The sequence below is a fragment of the Mycteria americana genome, chromosome 5 (assembly GCF_035582795.1).
Source record: "Mycteria americana isolate JAX WOST 10 ecotype Jacksonville Zoo and Gardens chromosome 5, USCA_MyAme_1.0, whole genome shotgun sequence".
Lineage (NCBI taxonomy): Eukaryota > Metazoa > Chordata > Aves > Ciconiiformes > Ciconiidae > Mycteria > Mycteria americana.
Window position 1 is genome coordinate 1,267,340 of NC_134369.1, and position 20,143 is coordinate 1,287,482.

Here is a 20,143-nt window from a genome sequence, read left to right on the forward strand (position 1 = left end):
CCAGTCAGCCCTAAAATACTGACAGATAAAGTTGGTCGCTTGAGGAATGAGGAGCCCAGTAAAAGCTTTCTGCTCTGGAATCGTGTGTCCCGAACCCTGCTGAGCTGACACTACCACATGTCTCTGTGAGCAACCAGCCTGCAACCATGGCAGGGTGAGAATTCAGGCACACAGAATTTGGGGGCTTGCTGCTGTGAAGCTGGGCGGTCAGAGGCTTTGAGCCTCTGCAATAAATACCCCTTCTTCCTCCTGGATGAGACAAGTGCTCTGCACCCTCACACCACCAGCAGAGCCCCGGGATCTGTCACCTCACATAGCTGGGACACAGCTGGCCAGGGTCAGTAACACCGTGGGGTTCAAACGTAACTCTGAAGCACTCCAAAAGTTGCTCAAGAGACAAAAAAATACCGCAGTGAAAGGGGAATAGGAGGCAGGAAAAGGTGCCTCAGTAACAGTCAAACCTTACTCTGCTTAGCTATAGACACATGGTCCCCCTCAAGAGCTGAGGGGGCAGGAGATGAACAAGTTATGCTTAAAATGTTCACTGTCATAGGATCTCTTACCTGCTCTGGTAGCAGCTGCAGTTTCCCATTTCAGCACTGGGGCTTCTTCTCTTCAGCACAGGCGAGACGTTTTGAGGTGACTGATGTACGTGGCTAAGTCACAAAGTTCACACTCATTCTGAAATGGAGCACAAACCCAACAACTACATAAGCCTTCAGCCTGTATGCCTGTTTATCCAGTCACACAGAGCACCTTTACCCCGTAACTCTTCCCCAACTTCATCTCTCTTCAGGACATGAAGAGATCTCTCCCAGGATCCTGTCTGAGCCCAGCTTACAAACTCCTCCTAGTGGCTTCCCAGATCTCCATACCTCCTCAGATTAAGAAACTGGGAGCAGGAGATGCCTGTTGTCTCCCAGCAAGATTTTTAGCTATCACAGTCACAAGGACAAGCTTGGACGCAGCAAGTAGGGGCAAATAAAATGTCTGTGTGTGTAAATTCCAAAGAACCAATACATACACTTTAAAATTTGATTTTAAAATGCCCTTGCACTTTATTAAATGCACCCAGAGCCAGTAATCCTTCCCAGCCACAAAGGCTAAACCTTTCCAACCTCTTGGGATAGAAAGTCTCCCTTTTCTACCACCTGCTCTACACCTGAGCCCAATTACCAGGCCCTCCTCACAAGATAGGGTTCACCTGGGCTCCCCCAGCCCCATACCAGGAGAAGAGCCAGCACGGAGGGCTGCCATCAACCTCCCTCCTCATAGGGCAAACTTCTGCAGTATGCTTCCTCCAGGTGTTTGTAGTCTAAGTGCCAGACCCCAGGTTCAGGCCACAGAGTGCTACAAACTGCACGTACGCATAAGGTGGTAGTTTGCCCTCTGAGGCGGTCAGGGAGAGAGACCCCATGCTTCAAACAAAGCAGGAATTTCTCTGGGTTGGGCTGAGTGGGGCCAGGCCTGACTTGAGAGGGGGCTGGCTGCGCAACCATGCTGATAACGCACGGACAAGCAATGGTGGGAAGCCCACATCTGACTTCACAGACACCTCCTGCAACTGTAAGGAGAGTGCAAGTAGACCCCACGAGTCTGCTAGCATACCAGGCTGGAAAAGGATGTTCTGTCTATCCTCCGTTCCCAAATTCCAAGAGGAAACAGTGCTGTATCTCCCCGTACGTGCGGGTCTTGCCTACGCAGCGGGATACTGTAAGTTTCTGTGCAAGCAGTGCCTGCCATCAGAGATCCTGGCACTTATCAGAGGCCCGGAGTATTCCTGCAAGAGAAAAACATTCATTAAAATATTAGAGCCTCCAACAACAGCAGACTGTATTCAAAGCTCAGCAAGTGATCTGAATGGATATTTTGAACTCCTATGTTCATCGTAATTCTCATGCAGGGAAATAAGTGGCAGAAATATTAAGAAAACAAACCCCTGGGAGAAAGCAAACTTTGTTTAACAGACTGTGCAGACAGTTTAGCTTGGGAGCACAGAATACAGCTGGCAAGTAAATGATTTCTGGTTTGCTCACGGAATTGAAAAACACACACACAAACATGCAAATCATGAAACAAATAAATTTGGGACTTACGAGAACCAGGATAAATGGAAGTAAAAAGCTGAAATACCTTTTATTTGGGGTCAAATGCAACATTTAATCTCCTGGCTTTTTCTGCAGCCTTTAACAATATATATTAGGTATATTTCAAAGAGAAAATGTGAAATAACAAATTTCAGTGATTTTGCTTCTTGGCTAAAAAAAGTTTGTCATGTTCTGTACAAAGCTGTGGAAAATGTGTTCAACACAAAAGTGCAATCTGTAGCAAATCAATTAAAAAAAATAGAAGATAGATAATCCCAAGCTCAGCTCTGGTCTCCCTATGGCACGTTTTATTATTCATTCCTTAAGGTACATAGCAAGGTAAGAGCTAAGAGCCTCGTTGTAAGGGCTCCTGACACACAGACGTATAAAAAAATCCAGTCCTTGCACTGAAGAGACACCCAACTGCAGGCACCCAACACTTCAGCAGTACGTTAGGGCTGTCCCTTGCCAGGCAATGGCCAGGCTCAGGGTCTCCTGCTCTCATCCTGATGCCAAACAGGGCTCTCCAACAAGGTTGAGCCCCACGAACCACTGCTCCAGCCCACAGCATGGCTTGAGGCATTGGGAATTAAAATCAAAGCACATGGCTCACAGTTTCAGATCTACCATGCAGCCTGACTAGACCTATAAATAATATTTAGTATGAGATAATATAGGAAATAGCTTATGATAACTATTAGAATAGGATTAGATACAATTAGTAGTTTAAGTCTATACAAGTAACTATGAATTCACTGGCAGCTCCCTTCAACTTGGCTTTACTGTAGCTTATGTGGAAGTAAAAGGATCAGGAAGTTTTGGAAGGACAAGCCAGGTAAGGCAGCCAGTCCAAGGGCAAAAGGTGTGAAGAAACTGCTGAGCTCTTAGGAGCCATGGAATATGTTTTACCTTATGATATGATTTTGCCCAATTATTTTATACAGATTTATCTACTTTTATACTGGAAAATAATAGAACAAAGATTTGGCAGCACAACCATTCCTCTCTCTCCTTGAACCAACGTACACGTAGAGCATTGCCCCATGGATACCCAAACCCATCTTGAAACTAAGGTACAATGGATAGGTTTTGTCCTCCTAGATAATTTCTCTTTAGATCAACACTAACAATTGTCTGAAAGAACACTAGTATTCTCCTTTTTACTTTTGTTTCTCTTTTCATTCTCTGTTCACAAGTTTTGCATAAATTTAATTTCACATCCCTCATTAATTTGCTGTATCTGTACTGCATTATTACTTGTTTGCATACCTTCGTTGGCAAGTAAAATCCTTTTCATCTGTTATTGTGAAAGCTAACTCTCTTTGAGGCCGGGTGCTCAGACTCTCATCATTTCCCAGCTGACATCTAGAGGCCAAGCCTGTGCTTCAGCCCTGTCTTCCTTCTGGTTCAGGAAGGCTGTGCTCTGACATAGGATGGGATGGGCTTGGAAGGGACACATCCCGTGGAACTAAGAGCTGAGGATTTCCCAAGGCAAACAGTGACCCTGACAGCCAAGCTTTGGATGCAGGAGATCTATCCCTACAATGCTTCAGGAGCAGAACGGAGCAAGGCTCTGAGCTCTGTTCCTCTGCAGTTCACTTTAACAGCTACATGTATCCCCAAGGACATTCAGTTGTTATGTCACACAATTTGCGTAGAAGCAAAAAATCACAAAAGTCTACTTTTATATAAGAAAATAGTGCCATGGCTTGGCGGGGGGGGAGGGGGGATCAGCCTCTGCTAGGTCAACTACAGGATCTTGGGAAAGTTACTTATTAAAATAGCTGAACTAGAAATTTCCTTGTTATTATCATTAATAACTATGAACAGCTCGGGCTTCAGTATCGCCTAAGTGACGTGCATCTCTCTTGCTCCTTAAGAACAGCCTAACCGGTCAGACTGTAGATCCATTTAGCATAGCGTCCTGCCTCCAGCCAGGGCCAGCAGCTGCTGAGGAAGATCTCCACAGAGCAAAGGAAACAGCCCTAAGAAAACACCCTTTGTGCTTTGCTTTCCAGTGGAAAAGCCAGTGGAGGATTGCTTTTTTGGGATCAGAAGACCTCTATTTCTCAGCCCAGCCCCAGACAATGGGGAAAGGATCAGCCTCCTGCCATATGAAGAGTTTTCCTTTACAGTGGTATCTGCCAACACAAGAGAAAGGTGACCAAACCAGCTCCAGCAGCATGCTCGGACTAAGCCTGGAAAGGGACTAATAGTGTACCACTCACCAATTGCCCAGTGTCAGGCCCTAAGCTGCAACACTACCAAGAAACAACTATCGTAAAATGCAGGATCAGCACCAGTGATCTTCAAAAGGCAATAGGACTCTCCCCAAATACCTGTGGGCCTAACAGCCCCTAACTGCTATTATACATGCATTAGCCACACTGTCAACCCTTCATCTGATTGGCAACTGCTGTTTGGCCTCCTTCTGTCTCTTTTGCTCTTTCGAACACATCAGTAGCAACGATGAGGTTTAAGTTTGATGGTGTTGCCCACCCTGGGGACTTGATGGCTCAGGCAGGGCTGAGGCAACACAGTCATGGCTGCTGCCTGGAAAGGAGACAGGGTCAGGCTCCATCTTTTCTAGCTGCTCTCTACAGGGCTGCTGGGCTTAACGGCTTTAGCCTGGAAGTCTTGGAAACTGCATACAGAAATTGTATGATCCAGCATTTGTATTTGAAGATAAAATTTCTCTTCTGCTGGGAAAATAAGTAAAACCCCTCCACCATCCAGAAAGCAAAGGCAAGGCAAGCAATTCACGACTCTCACCCAATGGCAAGGTTGGTTTGCTTTTGTGATCCATGCAGGAGTCCAGCTCTGATGTGAGCACAACATCAGAGGGTCACCTCAGCATCCAACGCTCTTTTCTTGCCTTTCTCAGGATAAGGGACTTGCAGGTCCCAAGGCCCTCAGGGTTGCGCACATGGGGCCTCACAGAGGATATCTGCACAGCATCTGTGAACATCTCTGGGAAAACAGGCCCTGTCAGGCTTCTGTGTGTTTAATGGCCACTATGGTGTCAAGGTGAGGATTGTTAGAGGCCACTGTGGGCTCTGCTGCTCAATTTTGATTTCAGTATAATTGAATCAAGCTTACAATCTGACCTTTGGTTTTTTGACTTTGTTTTTGCTTTACCACTGGGATCTAGGTTACAGTCTGAGCTCAGATATATTTGAATCATGCAAAGTGAATATTTGCAAAGGGGCCTCCCATTTGTCCTGCGAAATCCACACAGTCACAGCCCCCTCCAGGCACAGTTTTGTCTAAGGAAATGCAGCAGTTCTAGAAAGCAGAGGGAACTCTTATCTTGCTACAGTCCACAGCACTCAGACGCAGTCCGATACTCAGATGGGTGTTACGTTGCACTAATGGGTAAGGCCATTGTGCCTAAGCTAGGAATTCAGCTTCACCACTGCAGCCCAAGTCCTGTCTCTTATTCCCAGGGATATGTGACTCCAGTTTATATTGCTGGTGTTTGATCTAGGAGATCAAGAGACCAGAGCAACTCCACAGGCTCAAACTCACTTTCAGTGGCAGCACACCTATTTAAATTTCACTCAGTTGTTCAAGATTAGCAATGAACAACTTCAAAGAATCTGCTACAATTCAGGGTTGGCCCTTGGCTTTACACAAAGGAAAACTGCAAAGTGGAGACCTTTGGGGAGAAAGAGGGTTTAGTAACAGGTGATGCTGAGGAGGGATAATTTCTAAGGAAAGCATGCAGGGCAGCATTAGCACATGATATTTCAGGAAATGACAGAGGACTGAGGCTTTCACGACAAGATTTCTAACTATGCTGCCCTCATCCTCCTAAGAAAAGAAGGAGCATGGGAGAGCAGACCCTATGGTCACAGATTACTGGGAAGCCACAGGAATAGCTTGTTGCTTACAGCACAGCTTAGTGTATTTAATCCTGTGTTAATTTTGTGCTACTGTAGCCCTTGGTGGTGTCCCAGGTTTTTCCCTCTTCCAGCTGCAGCCCACCTGCCCAGCACAGAAGTGACAGGCCCTTCCTGGGGAATTGGCAAGTGGAAAGTAACATCTTTGCACTTGGTGTTTTGGGATGGAGCTTGCTGGTAGCTGAGGAGGAACACGAAGGTCTGTCTAGAGCAGTACCACCACCTTGTGGGGAGGCTGCAACATCCCATGGCACCTCTTCCTTTCCAAGATTCACAGAGCAGCAACTAACTGATAAGCACAAATGCAAAGTTATCAACCTTCCCTTATGGTGGCAGCTCTCTAATTTCAACATCCAGTTGTATGCAAAGAGGCAAAGTTGAGGAGGGGGGAAACTCTTCCTTCCTCTTTCAGCTCCCTCTTGCATTCCATGACGCAATGGGCTAAGGGAGACATGCTGCTGCTCCCAACAGTTACTCTCAGTACTTCCTGTATTGTTGAAACAAGGGTGCAAGAGGAAAGGCACAGGAGAGCAGAGCTTTTGGGAAAACAGCCACTACAGTCCCCAAATCTGACACAGTAAGTACAGTCATTTGTTTTCAGCCTCCCAACATAGAATTTCACTTTAAAAGTAGTCCTTAGAGATTCATTTATAAGGACTATCAAATACAGCCATCATAGGCTATTACAGACTACATTAAATAAGCCAGACAGTATCTGACAGGTACCATTTGAAATGTTGAAGCAAATCAGAATCAAAGAGTCATTTCCATTTATTCTAATACTTGTTTTGATGCACTGGCATTACAGAGGAGAAAGTAGTGCCCCAGTGTTCCCAGTTGCCTAGTCCCAGCAGGATGACACGCCAGCTTTTGATACCATCTTCTGCATCCTCAGGGACAACATGCAGATCCCAGACAGGGGAACTGAGGGAACACACTGACCCTCGAGCTGCAACAAAATGCCCTACAGACCTAGAAGACTACATTTGACAAAAGGCTGCTTTTATCTCCTGCTAGTATTAAACATTTTCCTGTAGAAACACTCTAGCACTACAGAGGACACAATACAGCAGGTGTTGCCTCCTGGGACAGCGGTGACCCAGGTGCAGCTGCCAGGTAATGTCTTAGAGCTGTGGGCCTCAGTCCTACCAGGATTACCCGGTTTGGCTCTTTGCTGTTGTTTAGGGCAAGCACACAAGCAAAGCCCAATGATTCTCAGTTAATTGTCACTGCTGTGACTGCAACAGCCTACAAGGGAGCTCAAAGCTGACAGCAGTCCAGACTAAGGAAAGCAGACAACCCTGTCCAAAGCCAAAAGGGATGTTCCAGCAGCAACGGAACAGAAGTCAGTTTGAACAGAAAAGCACTTTGATATGCAGAATCAAATGGCAGAGCTTATCACACAGCACCCAAGATGAATAAAGCAGAAGATTCCATTTTTTTATTTTTTAAAAGATTATACCGTGGAAGCTCCAGGAAAAGAATCTTATTGAAACATTAATACACTAATGGAATGGTAGTTAGTATGACTAACAACCATTATCTGCAGACAGCAACAAGGACTGAGTTCAAACACCCTGTAAGGGATCCCTTCAATCAAGCAAATGCTTTGAGACAACACTTCCTCTCATCAGAAAAGCTGAGTCTGCCTAAGTTGTGCCTGACACCTTGTCTGGATTCAGAGGATCTAAGCTACCTCCGCTGACTGTGGCTATGGTATCAAGCTATAGGAGAGGTATGGTAGCACAGAGGACTCATGATCAAAGCCCAAGCTGCTGGGGATTTGGCCATTCCTCATCACCTTTCATGTCACTCAATCTCTTTTGCCCTGTAAACATTAGGTCAGTCAAACTAGGAAGACAACCTTGTCATTATTGTTACAGCCAAAACTTAAAATGTTAAAAGTATCAAAATTGAGATCACACCCACAAGCAGGTCTTGGGGCTCACTCCAGCTGCTGCATCAGTTTGCAAACATTTTATGTTCAAGTGTTCTGAAGCATCCCTCTTCACAACTTGTGTAAAACTGCCAGTAAAGGCTGCTATTACCTTAAAGATGTTCTCCACCTTTCCTTTCTTCCCTGCAGGGACATTTGTGGGATGAATCCACAGGGACAAGGGGCTTTTCTCAGATGATTTATCCCTAGGATAATCTTTACAGCAGTTGGCTCACAGGTGTAAAGAAACAATCCTGTATTGCACCCCCACAAAGGATTTCTTCACCAGCAAGAAGAGAACACATCACTGTGCATCCCAGCACCACACACCACTAAAGCTGTGTAGCTGGTCCCTGCAGGGTACAAAGGAAAGGTAGAGAACATCTTTAAGGTAATAGCAGCCTTTATCGGCAGTTTTACACATAAGTTGTGAAGAGAGATGCTCAAAACACTTGAACACAAAACATTTGCAAACTGATGCTCCCATGCATTAAGCCCAAACAAGATGTAACACTCTTCATGTGTGGTTCCCTAAAAAAAAAAATCAGCAGCTGGATGTTACCAGGAACAGGCAGATTTGTAAGGAAATAAGCCTGGCTAATAACATCCCTAGGACCAAAGCGCCAAGCGCTCCAGAGTGCAACACTGAAACAATCAGGATTTGTGTGGGTTGAAAATCTCCAGAATTTGAAGCTTTCAATTTGTTTGAGAAGCAGTTTCTGGCTTTGGGATAAAAGGGCCTGTCATGTGGTTTAAATGCCAGAATCCTCTATAAACAACTGATCACAAAGACTGTGAAACACCAAGCGTTGGCAAGCATTGCCGAAAGCTCGTCCTCCCTGCAGTGTTCAAATTGTTACGTTCAAGCCAGGTGGAGGAGAAAACTATCACACTGCAGAACACATGCTAAATAACTATGTCAAGAGCTGGCGTGTTTTGAGGACTCCTGATATCACCCCTAGCTGATTTCTCACCAGTTACACACTATTTCTAACCCACATCACTAGATGGATCATAAACATATATCTTTACATTCAAATTAACTTTAAGCTAAAGATTAGCACGCATTATGGTGAAGCAGAGACAACAGTAACTATACCACAAGCTAAGACACTGATAAAGGTCAACAGGCACAAGGCAGTAAGAAGCAACATTTCTCATCTATGCTGATGCCCCCCCAAACCCCAGCTGCTGTTATTTGTCCCAGCCTTGTTATGCATAATTGGGTGTATTTAAAATTGGGCCACTGAGCAGTTTGAGCATGCTGTATTCTTACAACCAGGGAGAGGAGAATACATGCCATCTTAAGTCAAGTGCTAGAAAACAAACTCAGGAGAAATATCGCTGCTGGGATGCCTGGGATGTGATACTTCACTGGCCTGCTTCTGAGTTTGAGCAGGAAGGAAGCACAGCACACAAGGTACAGAAAGATACAAACCAAGGTATTCAAATTCTTCACACAGGAAGTTTAAAATGCAAGACTTATCAAAAAAATCATTACTCTTTCTGTAATTTCACTTCATTATTTTAGTTGACATAAATACCTTTTAAACAAAAAAAAAAAATCAAGTGTTACCTTTGTAGAACAAAATTAACATGGAACTAAAGCAGGGGAGTACGCTACAATACCCCAAGCTATAGACATGCTGTTGCCTTTGAAGCCTGTACTTCAACCCTGCTGCTTTTAGTTTCAAAATAAATAGGAGTAACAGAAATAGCCCGATGTGTTGAAAATTTTTGGGGAGTCAAGACATTTACTGCTGTATTGAAAGTTTTTCCAAAATTAAGAACTAAATGAAAACTTATGAAAGATCATGAGCTCTCTATATTCATTCTCAACCAAGAGTGCAATTGATTCAATATGCATATGGTAAAGAAAAGAAGTCAAACAATAATGAGCAAAAATTATGGATACTGCCTTCACCTTTTAATTCACTGGCATAACACCCCCTCAGAATAAACAGCATAAAACTTTCCTGAATGTATCTGGCATAACATTCAACAGCTTCACATATTTTCTACTTTAATTTGATCTTCTTTTCCCACAGTTCTAGAATCCTTTTTTCCAATCCTTGGCTAAAATTGGTCATACTGTATGAGAATTTAGAAGAGTTATCACTAATTGCTCACAATTTGCCAGTGTAATTTCTAGAGATGGCACCATGCTAGCCCACCATCCACATCAGAGAGAGGTTGTTTTACCAAAGTCATTTTGCTTTGTTGCCAGAAGTTAGGCCACATCCACGCAGCCAGCATCCTTCTCAACCACATCAGAAAACTGTAGGCGCACACACTTGCACACATCACCTCTCCAGCCACTTTCTGCTGAATCATGCAACTCTCCCTCTATTTTGCAAGAGCAGCTTCAACACTGGGGACTGTTTAGATTACTAAGGAGATTGAAATGGACATGTGATGTGAAAGAAGGAAGATACACACAGTAACTCCTCTTACCTGCTCCCATATGGGAAGAACAAGGAAGTGTTACAAAAATCTAATGGCAGTGTACTTTGTGCCTGCATCAGGAAGTACACTGATGTACAAAGCAGTTCCAACAGGTCCTGGCTGACACAAAATAAGGAAAATAGTACAACAGAGAATTGATCAAAGCCTGTAGTGGTCTGAATACTGTTTGTTCCCCTGGCAGCTTATCAGTGAGCCTGGACACAATTCACAATTAAGCAATGAAAACAGGACACAGGGTAAACAGCAATATTCTATTTTTACAGGCAGGCAATGAAAGTCTAGTGATTTTGACAGAATCACAGGGAAGCACAGTCTCAAAGGTAATACAGACTTGTAGCCTCTCAGACTCCCACTTCAGAAACAAGACTGCTCTGCAGCTGCAGTCAGGGGTTAGATCAGGTGTGGCAAAGCTCCCTCACCTCAGAAGCCACATAAATTGCACCCACCTCCTCCAGGATCCCTATTACCTGACTCCAGCCCCACTAAGTTCCTGGCTCAGGCAATCAGTGGAGTCTAGGGCATGAAGTTCCACCTTCTCTATTTAAATAAAGCTTTTGGTGGCAGAGAGTGTCTCCTTGCTGTAGGTCCACAGTGTTCAACACCAAGTGACCCCAATTCCAAGTACTACTGCAGTACAAAAACTTTCCACATCATTTCAGCAGTCAGCCCACTAGAAATCCAGATGGAAAGCATGCCTTGATGGTGACAGAGATCAACAAATCCCTAAGACGACTTGTCAAGAATGAGGATTTAAGCTATCAAATCTATTTGAGAGTTTAGTTTCTATCAAAGCCCAATTTTAATTTCAAATTCTAATTCTAATTTCTATCAAAGCCACAAGTCTAAGCTGGGCTCCAGAATACACCAGTAGAAGACCCAACAAATCCTATAGCAGATTATCTTTTAAAATCACTCTGAATTCTTGAGACAGAACTAAAAAAATTGAATTTTTACAGAAAAGGCATAAAATTACCCTGCTTGATGATCGGTTATAACCAATATATTGTATTATCCTGTTAAGGAAAAAAAAAAAAATGCAACCACAAGGGTCCTTTCCCTCAGAGCACTGCAGAAATGTTGCCCTCAGTTCCAAGAGTGAAGGAAAAAAAATATTAATCTGGCCATTTTCCCATAGATTTAGTAAGTTTGAGCCTGCAACAGTGAAAAATATTCTCAGTCTGATTATTCCTTTCCATGCTCAACTTCAAGCCACATCTGCTGCTCAAAAAGAAAAGAGAAGGCCAGATTTCATCTTACAGTTGGTTCCTCAGAAGATGCGATCCACATGAGCTGCCTACATTTTCCTTTGTCCATAAAATTCCAGCAAGAGACAACCACAATGTACTTGCCAGAGAGAAATATTTCAAACATTTCAAATAGAACAAAAATCATAACATAAGCACCACAAAGGAGAACAGATAACCAGTCAGAAGTCCATTTAAAAACAGCTGAGCAAACTTTTTAAACAGAAGTCCAATAATGTGAACAGGCAAGGAAGAAAACAAGGGCACATTATGCTAACAGTATCACCACAGTGAGCTGCCTTCAAACAACGCTGAACAAAGCGGAATCAGTTTAGCTAAGCATTTTCCATCCTATTCCAAGCATATCCAAGCATCCTAGACACATTCAGAGTTCAGACAGGAACTTTGTGACCTAGCAAAAGAAAGGTGAGAACACATCTGAAATTGCATTTCAATGAAACCCTAGGTGTAGATTTTGATATTTGAAACAAACACCAGATGGTTCACAGAGTTCCAAGTGCTCTTTGGGGCAGTTACTAACAATCAGTGTAATGTCAACCTACAGCAAGGTCTTCAGCTTCAGCAATTTGTACTCATAGCACCACCTTTTCTTTTTAAAAAAAGACATTCCCCACATCTGTAAATTAAGGGTCTAGGGAGAAGCAGTGAAAAAAGATGTAGCAACAAAAATGCAAGGTGGTTTCATAGTTGCTTCTGAAGTGTGATGCAAAGTTTTCTTATTCACAACCTTCATCCATTCTACATATGCAAAACCTGACATTGTCACTTCACTGTCACAGTCACTTCGTAGTCCAGGACAGAAATTTAGAGGGATGTTTTATCCAGTTAACAGACAAGACAATCCTTAGCCTGCCGGCTCTTCATCCATCCTATTTGCAAAGAGACCTGCTCCTTCATTTCCTGCTGAATGAAACACATCCAAACATGACATGACCTGTTAGTCCACAGCCAGGAAAGGACTTCTAACACACATTCACCTGAACAAAAGAAGATTTTTGTGGTTATTTATATGTGTTCTTCTATCTGACAAGATGAAAGACAGTCAAACGGCCAGGCCGTTATCAAAGAAACTAAATCTGTTCATCCCAGAATCCTAAAACATAGCTGACTAAACACTAACTTGCCAAAGCACAGAGAACGACACCCAAGAGATGCTTCTCTTAACAGAAATGCTTAGTGAAGCCTATTCTGCATTTTACTTTCCCAGTCCTGATAGATAGCTGTGCATTTCCCAACCCATTTTACCTTTTTTTAATAATCACAAACGCTTTCTACCAAAAGACATAACCAACTGAATAACTAGATCAAACAAAGACGACACGCACTTCAGCAGTTAACCTTGGCAAAAAAATTATTTTGGGGGACAATATTCCTGAAACTAAAAGATGCTCACCACTGTCTGTTCCTAGTTCTTATCTCCCATATGGCCTCACCTGACATTGCAAAGAATAAGAAGATTCTGGACCGCAGGAAGAGTGGAATTCTCATTCTGTCCTGTTACCAGGTGCCTGTCCAGCACAACATGTACAGCATCCGGACTGCTGGCTAAATAAAGGAGAAAAAACAACAAGCATTGTGTTAGTGGACACTACTTCAGTTTCAGTACCACATCTCTGATAGAACTAACACAGAAGATAACTATTTTGACCACACAGATTTGCTGGCTGGCTGGCACACTGATCTATAACCCCCACAGGCAGGAACAATCTTGAGCCCCCAGTCCTGAAACAATTTCACTAGAAAGTTCTTCTCTGGAAAGGACAGCAGGACCAGTCCCTTGATGCAATTAACATCAGATGGGTAAAGCGCATATAAAGATTTTCATAATAAAAACCTCAAAGTATATATTTTAAAGTTGTAATTACCCTGCAATACAATATAAACTCATCTTATGTAAGACATCGAAGTTGTAATCACCATGCTACAAAGAGCTTGCAGGAAGATACTTATTTTCTGGCCAATTATAACTGGCCAGATATAAAAACCCCAACATGTTAATATCTACCAGCAATTGTTCAGTACTCCAACTACTATTTAAGTTACCTCATTCCAGATAGAACCATTATTTTGTCAGTAATGAAGAACTCTTACTTTCTTCTCCCTCTCCCAGCCACTGACTGTCTAAATATAGGCCAACTGCCTTCAAACCACAGATGCTTTTCCTCTTCTTGCTTAATTTGTCAGTACCACTGCAACCAAGTATGCGTGACAACCACTGAGACACCGGCTTTTAAACCGTCTGTACTACATAACACCCATTATGCAGAAGGTGGCAGCAGCAGCTCATTCGAAAAAGCATAAAGATGCCAAACACACAAACAGGCTGACAGCAGCATGGATGAAAGAGGATTAAGCAAAGAATATACAGCAATTTGATAAGACAGTGGCATTTCTTCTTAGTGAAAAATAGATGCATGGTATTAGGAGCCTGGTTATTTCCCCTCCATGCCATGCGCATAGTCTCTAATCTAGCCACTTCAAACTGTATCAATTCAATGGGTGGCACTACTCTCTTAAATAAAGGATGACTTAAATACCACAGGCATCTCATTATTCTCTTTAAAGACAGATTCTAAAAAAATACCTAACAAAATAGGAGACTGAACGACAGCTGCAACTGAAAAATAGGGCCATTTACAGCTTGTTATTTAACTCTCCCTATAGCTCTTCAGTATTGCAAGAAAGGGGCATGTAAAGGAAAAATGACACTTTTCCCTGCACATCCAGAAATAATCTAGGAAAAGTGACATTTTTGTGCTTTAATGGATTTAGTTTCTCACACAGGACAGAACTTCAGATTTTGCAGTTACAAAGTCAAACTTCTACATTTTGACTGATAATAATTAATGAAATTACTAGTAACAAAACAAGAAAAATACCACAAAACCAGAACTAGCTATGAGTAAAATACTTGATGGTAGAAGGCAACTAATCAGAGCAACCAAAAACATTCAGTATAGTGCCTCCAGCTTTAAATAATGAAGCATTTGCTTGAATAAAAGACAATCCCAGAACTTAACATCTCCTGGCAGGGCACACGCTCCCTGCCATGCAGCAAGGAAGCCGCTGCAGCACGCTACCTACGTACAGACGTTCCCCTGCAGGTATGGACTGTGCATCTGCAGATGGATGGCAACTCTCCCGCACACACCCTTCCCTGCAGTACACATTCTTCCCTCACTGCAGGATAAGTGATCCCATGTTTACCGTGGGGTAAAAGAATATGTGCGGACAGCCACGGAGATCAGTGTGCTGTACTGTACTGCCCTACTCCACACACAGTATTTTGTGACATTTATTCTTAAGACACTCATCATTTCTAATCCACTAGGGTGTTTGTTTATATCCATAAAATGGGAATGCAAGATGAGAGATCCTGTCAGACTCCTGCTCAGCTGCGTAAAATTGGCACACAAACATTCATTTCCAAAATGCAGCCACAAAACGTGAAGTTCTGGACAACAAGAGAGTGACATACCACTAAATGTAGCTCCAGAATCTTTCACGAAGTCTTCCACAATAATAGACAAACTGGCAAAATTAGGTTGCCTTACTAGTTCGTACACAGAGGGCTGAAAAAGATCAAAAGGAAAATCAATCTGTCTTGCTTTTTATAGAAAAAAAGCCAAGCAAAACCAACACATACTTCCCCCTGCAATTTATTTCTCTGTTCCCCTTACGATTCTCCCAACCATATACAGGAAACAAAACAGAAATGAAGCATAAAACCAAATGACCACAAGCAGCTTCATGGATTTTCTGTAGGGAGCAAACTGAAAATTTTTAAGTGAGACAAAGAAAGAATGACACCAAGCAACTTCTGCACATCAGCTGGACACTGAACAGTGTGCATGCAGTTAACGTCATGAAAGAGCAGACCTGTTTAGCTGTTGGACAAAACATTTGGACACAAATGCTGTGCCACTTGCAGAGTCCAAATAACAGCACTCCACTTTGGAATGAATGTGGGAAACAGCTTAAATGAAGAGAGAAAAATTAAGAGTACTTAGTTCAGCTTTTATATGCACTGGAGGAAATGGAATTTTATGGTTTCCATAGGAACTATAGCTAGGCGACATCATGCCTTATTTAAAATATTTTATCACAGATTGTAATGCCAAATACAAGCACATCAGGACATTGATAACTTTTGTGAGTCCCATAAACTTAATTTCTTAACTTTGCATGTCAATTTTCAACTTTAGAAGTCTTACTATAGAGGTTTGCCTTATCTTGGCACACAGATACAACTGCCATATAAATGGTCTGTGAGGTCAGAGATATGACTATCATTAAATAAAACATCAACAGCATCTGCCCACTTTTTGAACTACAAGCCAGTTTGTACTAAACGGCCTTTTTTCCTAAAACTTCCACTACCTTTTAAAAATGGAAGAGCACCTTGAGAAACACAACTTGCCTCCAGCATTCATGAAACCAAAAAAGTAATCTTAAAGGCCCTCAGCTATGAATCCAAAGAGCCGCAGCAGTCATTTCCAGCATTCTATTGATTCAGTTTAAAGTTTACTGAACAATCGGGAAGGAAAACACTCCACATGACAGCTGAAGTGAGACAAACCCTTCATGCACTCTGTGTTGGGCCCCCTTGCCAATGACAACTCTTCATGTCTTGCACATAAACCAAGGGTACCAAACTGATGATTTGTATTTGTAGGAAGTTCTCGGATAAGACCAGAAACACCAGCACAATCACCTGAAATCACAGGCCCCCACACAGCAAAAAAGGCCCCAACAGCAAAAGTCAGGTGAAAGCTGAGCCTACCCCTGTCAGGCTGTATCCCTGAAATACCCAGGATTTATCCTCATTGGTGGCACAACACAAAGCTGCAACTCCGTGTCCAATAGCACAGATAGGCTCTAGAGAAAAATCAAAGCGTATTTGAGCACCTGTGAGCATCTTCAAATAGCCAAAACACAGATAAGAGTTAATGAGATTCTTCATGTTACAGCATGTTGCCTTCCTGCAATAAAATTATACTGCACTGTTTATACTCTCTTAGGCTGTAAGGTTTTTCCTGCACACTACAATAAAAATTGCAGAGAGTTACTAGCTGTTAACTCCAAGTCCAGAGACAGCACCAGTCAAAGAGAAAAACACACATTCAAATGGTAAGTGAGAAGCACACATAAGTCTTGATTAACTACAGCCTTAATGATGATCCTGGTACATTCTATATTCAGCTCTGAACCTTGAATCCTACTGACTTGGAGAGAGCCACTTCTGTTTCATTGTAAGGCAGAGAACCCTCTTCTGACACAAGCATTGAAAAGCTACTGATGGTTTTTTATATACATTTACATAAAGAGGATACTTTTTAAGAGAAGATACATTTCTCTAAAGCAGCTCTTTCCAGTTCTGAATGCTCTTCAACTATGTAAACGTTTAAGTCATTGGAAGGTAACAGTCTTACATGAACAGTTTAGTAGTACTATTTTATTTAACAAAATATCTAATGATGTTCACCTACTGTTCTCAGTGCTGAAGTGCTGCAATATCTTAGCCAGGTATCCACTGTTTGCAAGGTCAGTCACAGCCCCAGGACAGTTTGGAATCAGCAACGCATGGTATCTAGCGCCTAGCAAGGAGAAAAGGATAAACTAATTGTAATATCAGCAACATACAAAAAAGCCTGATTATAAACACATTTCAGACTTGGCAAAATTAAGACAATACCACATAAGTCAGTCAAAACTGTATAAACTGAATGAACTAAAGAAACTAGCAGATATATGTGGAGTAGAGAAAAAGGTCCTTTTTAGGACAAAGAACATATATTTTTAGTGAGACATTCTTACCCAGGCAAAGCTTAAAGCTTTGTCTGCTAGCTTCTACTTTAGCAAAATATTTATTTTTAAAAAATAACAATATATAGAGTGTGTGTATATATATAAAAGAGAGAGAACATATATATTGTGTGTGTATATATATATAAAATAAGAGAGAATTACCAGTCCAAGATAAGTAAGAAAATAACTGTAGTTGCCAGGACTTCCTCTTAAATAAAAAAATAGCAACTGTAATTGCCAGGGCTTCCTCTTAAAACACAAGCTTCACGCCTTTTCTGTGTTGTTCTTCCCTAACACTAAGAAGCATCTGTTTCCCTGATAAATGGGGAGGACACACTGGCCATTACCATCAATCGACTCCAACTTGGCAGGGTTCGCATACGATTTCATACGAAAGTCCTGTATCCATCGCACGTTGCTCTCGTTCACATCCACAAAATCAATTGACTTCCCCTAGGGAAAACACGGTTCAAAGACTGTGGTTAGGATCACTGCACAGACATCCACTACGTTTTCTGAAGGATAACCATTGGTATTTTGAGAGACTTTAGCTCTCAAAAACCTGAAGTTTTCCATTTTTCCCACTGAAGTAGTTCTTCTAATAATTGTCCCTCCACTCTTTGTGGGTAATAGACATTGGACAGAGAAGCTCAGAACCATACTATAAGAAGGATGCATTCAGGTCAATATTAAGAAAACAGAATTTAAGGAGTCTTTAATCTGTAAAGTAAATAAAACACCTCTTAAAAAAAGTTTAGTATAATTCTCCCTTGTCAATTGAGGTATCAATGGGTTTCAGCCTGAAATCATAGTAACTGTCCATTTTTACTTACCCCAGGAGTCGCAACTTGCAGATTAAAAGCAGAGCTAGTCAGTGTAAAGCAGTGAAGGAAGGACTGGGCTGAAACACCTGAAAAACAGAGTCCAACAACTTAAGGAACCAACAGTTCTATTTTAATCCCAGCCACACTAGCTCATTTTATCTAGCAGAGTATACAAGCTTGGTGTTTTGCTCATTTTAAAAGCTCTCAATAATTTCACAGGGTTATTTTAAGATGTAAGAAATGCACAGCCTTCATTATAGATGAGTATTATCTTAGTTATATTGAGAAATACATGATGCAGGTATTCTGTTTGTCCAGGTTGGGGGGTTACAGGGAGGGCAGAGGGAAGGAAGGCAGAAGCAAAGGGAACCTGGGTTCCTCCAGGTACGCATGCAAGCGCAGCTCAGCTGGATGTGTGCTCAGGAGCAGGTATGTGCAGAGGGGAAAACCAGCAGGTATTCAACAGCACAGCTGTGCACGGAGGGGCACGCAGGCACGTGTGCATCGCAGATGAGCATTTATGGAAAGGGAGCACATCTGGGCACAACACAGGTGCACGAGTAGCACGCGTACGTACCCGTGCAGAGCAAAGGCCAACAAAAAGCATGCACGCGTGGCTGCACAGCTCAGCTGCAGTGAGTTACACACGCAAGCTGAGATGCACCCCTGCCAATGCACGGCACAGCTGTGCGAGGCTCACGCGTGACAGGATGGTGCCTGAAGACGGGGACGCCCGCGCACGACGCAGCGCGACACGAGCACAGCACGGACACGCGTGCAAAGCGCGGGGTACGCCACCGATGAGTGTGCAAAGGGACCCGCACGCAGGGGACCGGCCACACAGCGCGGCCGAGGTGAGACCCCCGACCCCGGGGCCGGAGGAGATCGCAGTGCCGGGAGAGGCCGGCGCGCCGAAGGGAGGAGCGGGGCCCGGCGGGACAGGGTTTTCCCTCCGAGAGCGTCTCACCCGCGGCGGCGGCGCTGGCGACGATGAGGCAGGTGGGCTTGCCGAGCCGGTCCGACATGGCGCGGGGCGCGGCGGGGCCCGGCGGCGGGGGAGGCCGTCTCCTCATGTGGGCGCGCCGCGCATGCGCAGTGCGGGGAGACGGGGAGACGCGCGCGCCGCCGGCGGCCGTTGGGCGAAGCGCGCGGAGGCGCCTGAGGGGGAGCGCGGAAGGGCGGCGGGCAGCGGCGGGCGGGCGTGAGGGCTCCCTGGGCCCCGGTGCCTTTTAAACCCTCGGGGGACACCGCGGCGGATCATGCGGATCACCTGGTGGCACGTCCCACCTGCCTCCCCCCACCACTGTGCAGCGGCCGCCGTGCTTTATTTCCCCTTAATAGTCAGCGTGTTGGTGTCCTTCGCAGCTCTCCTCAGGCTCTGCACTGGCAGTACGGCTGTTTTCCTCATCAAGTTTTATATCGGGTTTTGATTTTTTATATATTTTTTTTTCCTCATCAAATTGATACTGACACCCAGTAGGACTGAAATACTGAAGACTTCTTATAGGGACCACCCCACCTCAGAGAAGGGGAAGTCAGTGACACCACGCTGCGGACTGGAAATGAAAAAGCAGGCATTAATGTCAAAATGTCAGCTAATTTTCAATGCCCAGCTGAGAGGCCACATCCAGCTGCAGTGCTGGGTTTCAAACCTCTTTGCTCTAACTACACAAAGTCCCTTCTCAGCCGACCAAACACCAGAAGCCTTCCCACAAAGCCCAAGCCACCTTGGATCATGGTTTATTGTGCTAATGATGTGTTCCTGACACGAGATAAGGAGGAACAAAACTCCTTTGATAAGCCCAAGCTGGTTTTTAAGTTACAGGCTTAACCTGTTATTGGCTTAAGCTGGTTT

The 20,143-nt window shown here is 43.6% G+C and overlaps 1 protein-coding gene across 6 annotated transcripts in view; it reads right to left on the reverse strand.

The window, feature by feature from the left end:
- GATD1 (glutamine amidotransferase class 1 domain containing 1) overlaps positions 1–19,377 on the reverse strand; it is a 27,687-nt gene extending 8,310 nt beyond the window's left edge. The window contains exons 1-9 of one of the 6 annotated variants that reach the window (XM_075501790.1): positions 19,256–19,377; positions 18,298–18,374; positions 17,812–17,917; positions 17,146–17,253; positions 16,440–16,534; positions 15,135–15,228; positions 13,090–13,201; positions 1,609–1,780; positions 564–681 (exon numbers count right to left, since the gene is read on the reverse strand). In XM_075501790.1, the coding sequence (XP_075357905.1) occupies positions 1,762–1,780; positions 13,090–13,201; positions 15,135–15,228; positions 16,440–16,534; positions 17,146–17,253; positions 17,812–17,917; positions 18,298–18,374; positions 19,256–19,361 (717 nt within the window). In that variant the 5' untranslated portion in view covers positions 19,362–19,377 and the 3' untranslated portion in view covers positions 564–681; positions 1,609–1,761. Of the gene's footprint in view, positions 1–563; positions 682–1,608; positions 1,781–11,275; positions 12,634–13,085; positions 13,202–15,134; positions 15,229–16,439; positions 16,639–17,141; positions 17,254–17,811; positions 17,918–18,297; positions 18,375–19,255 lie in introns of those variants that run through there. The other 5 variants (XM_075501785.1, XM_075501788.1, XM_075501786.1 and 2 more) reach the window with 5 other exon arrangements.
- Positions 19,378–20,143: the final 766 nt, after the last annotated feature.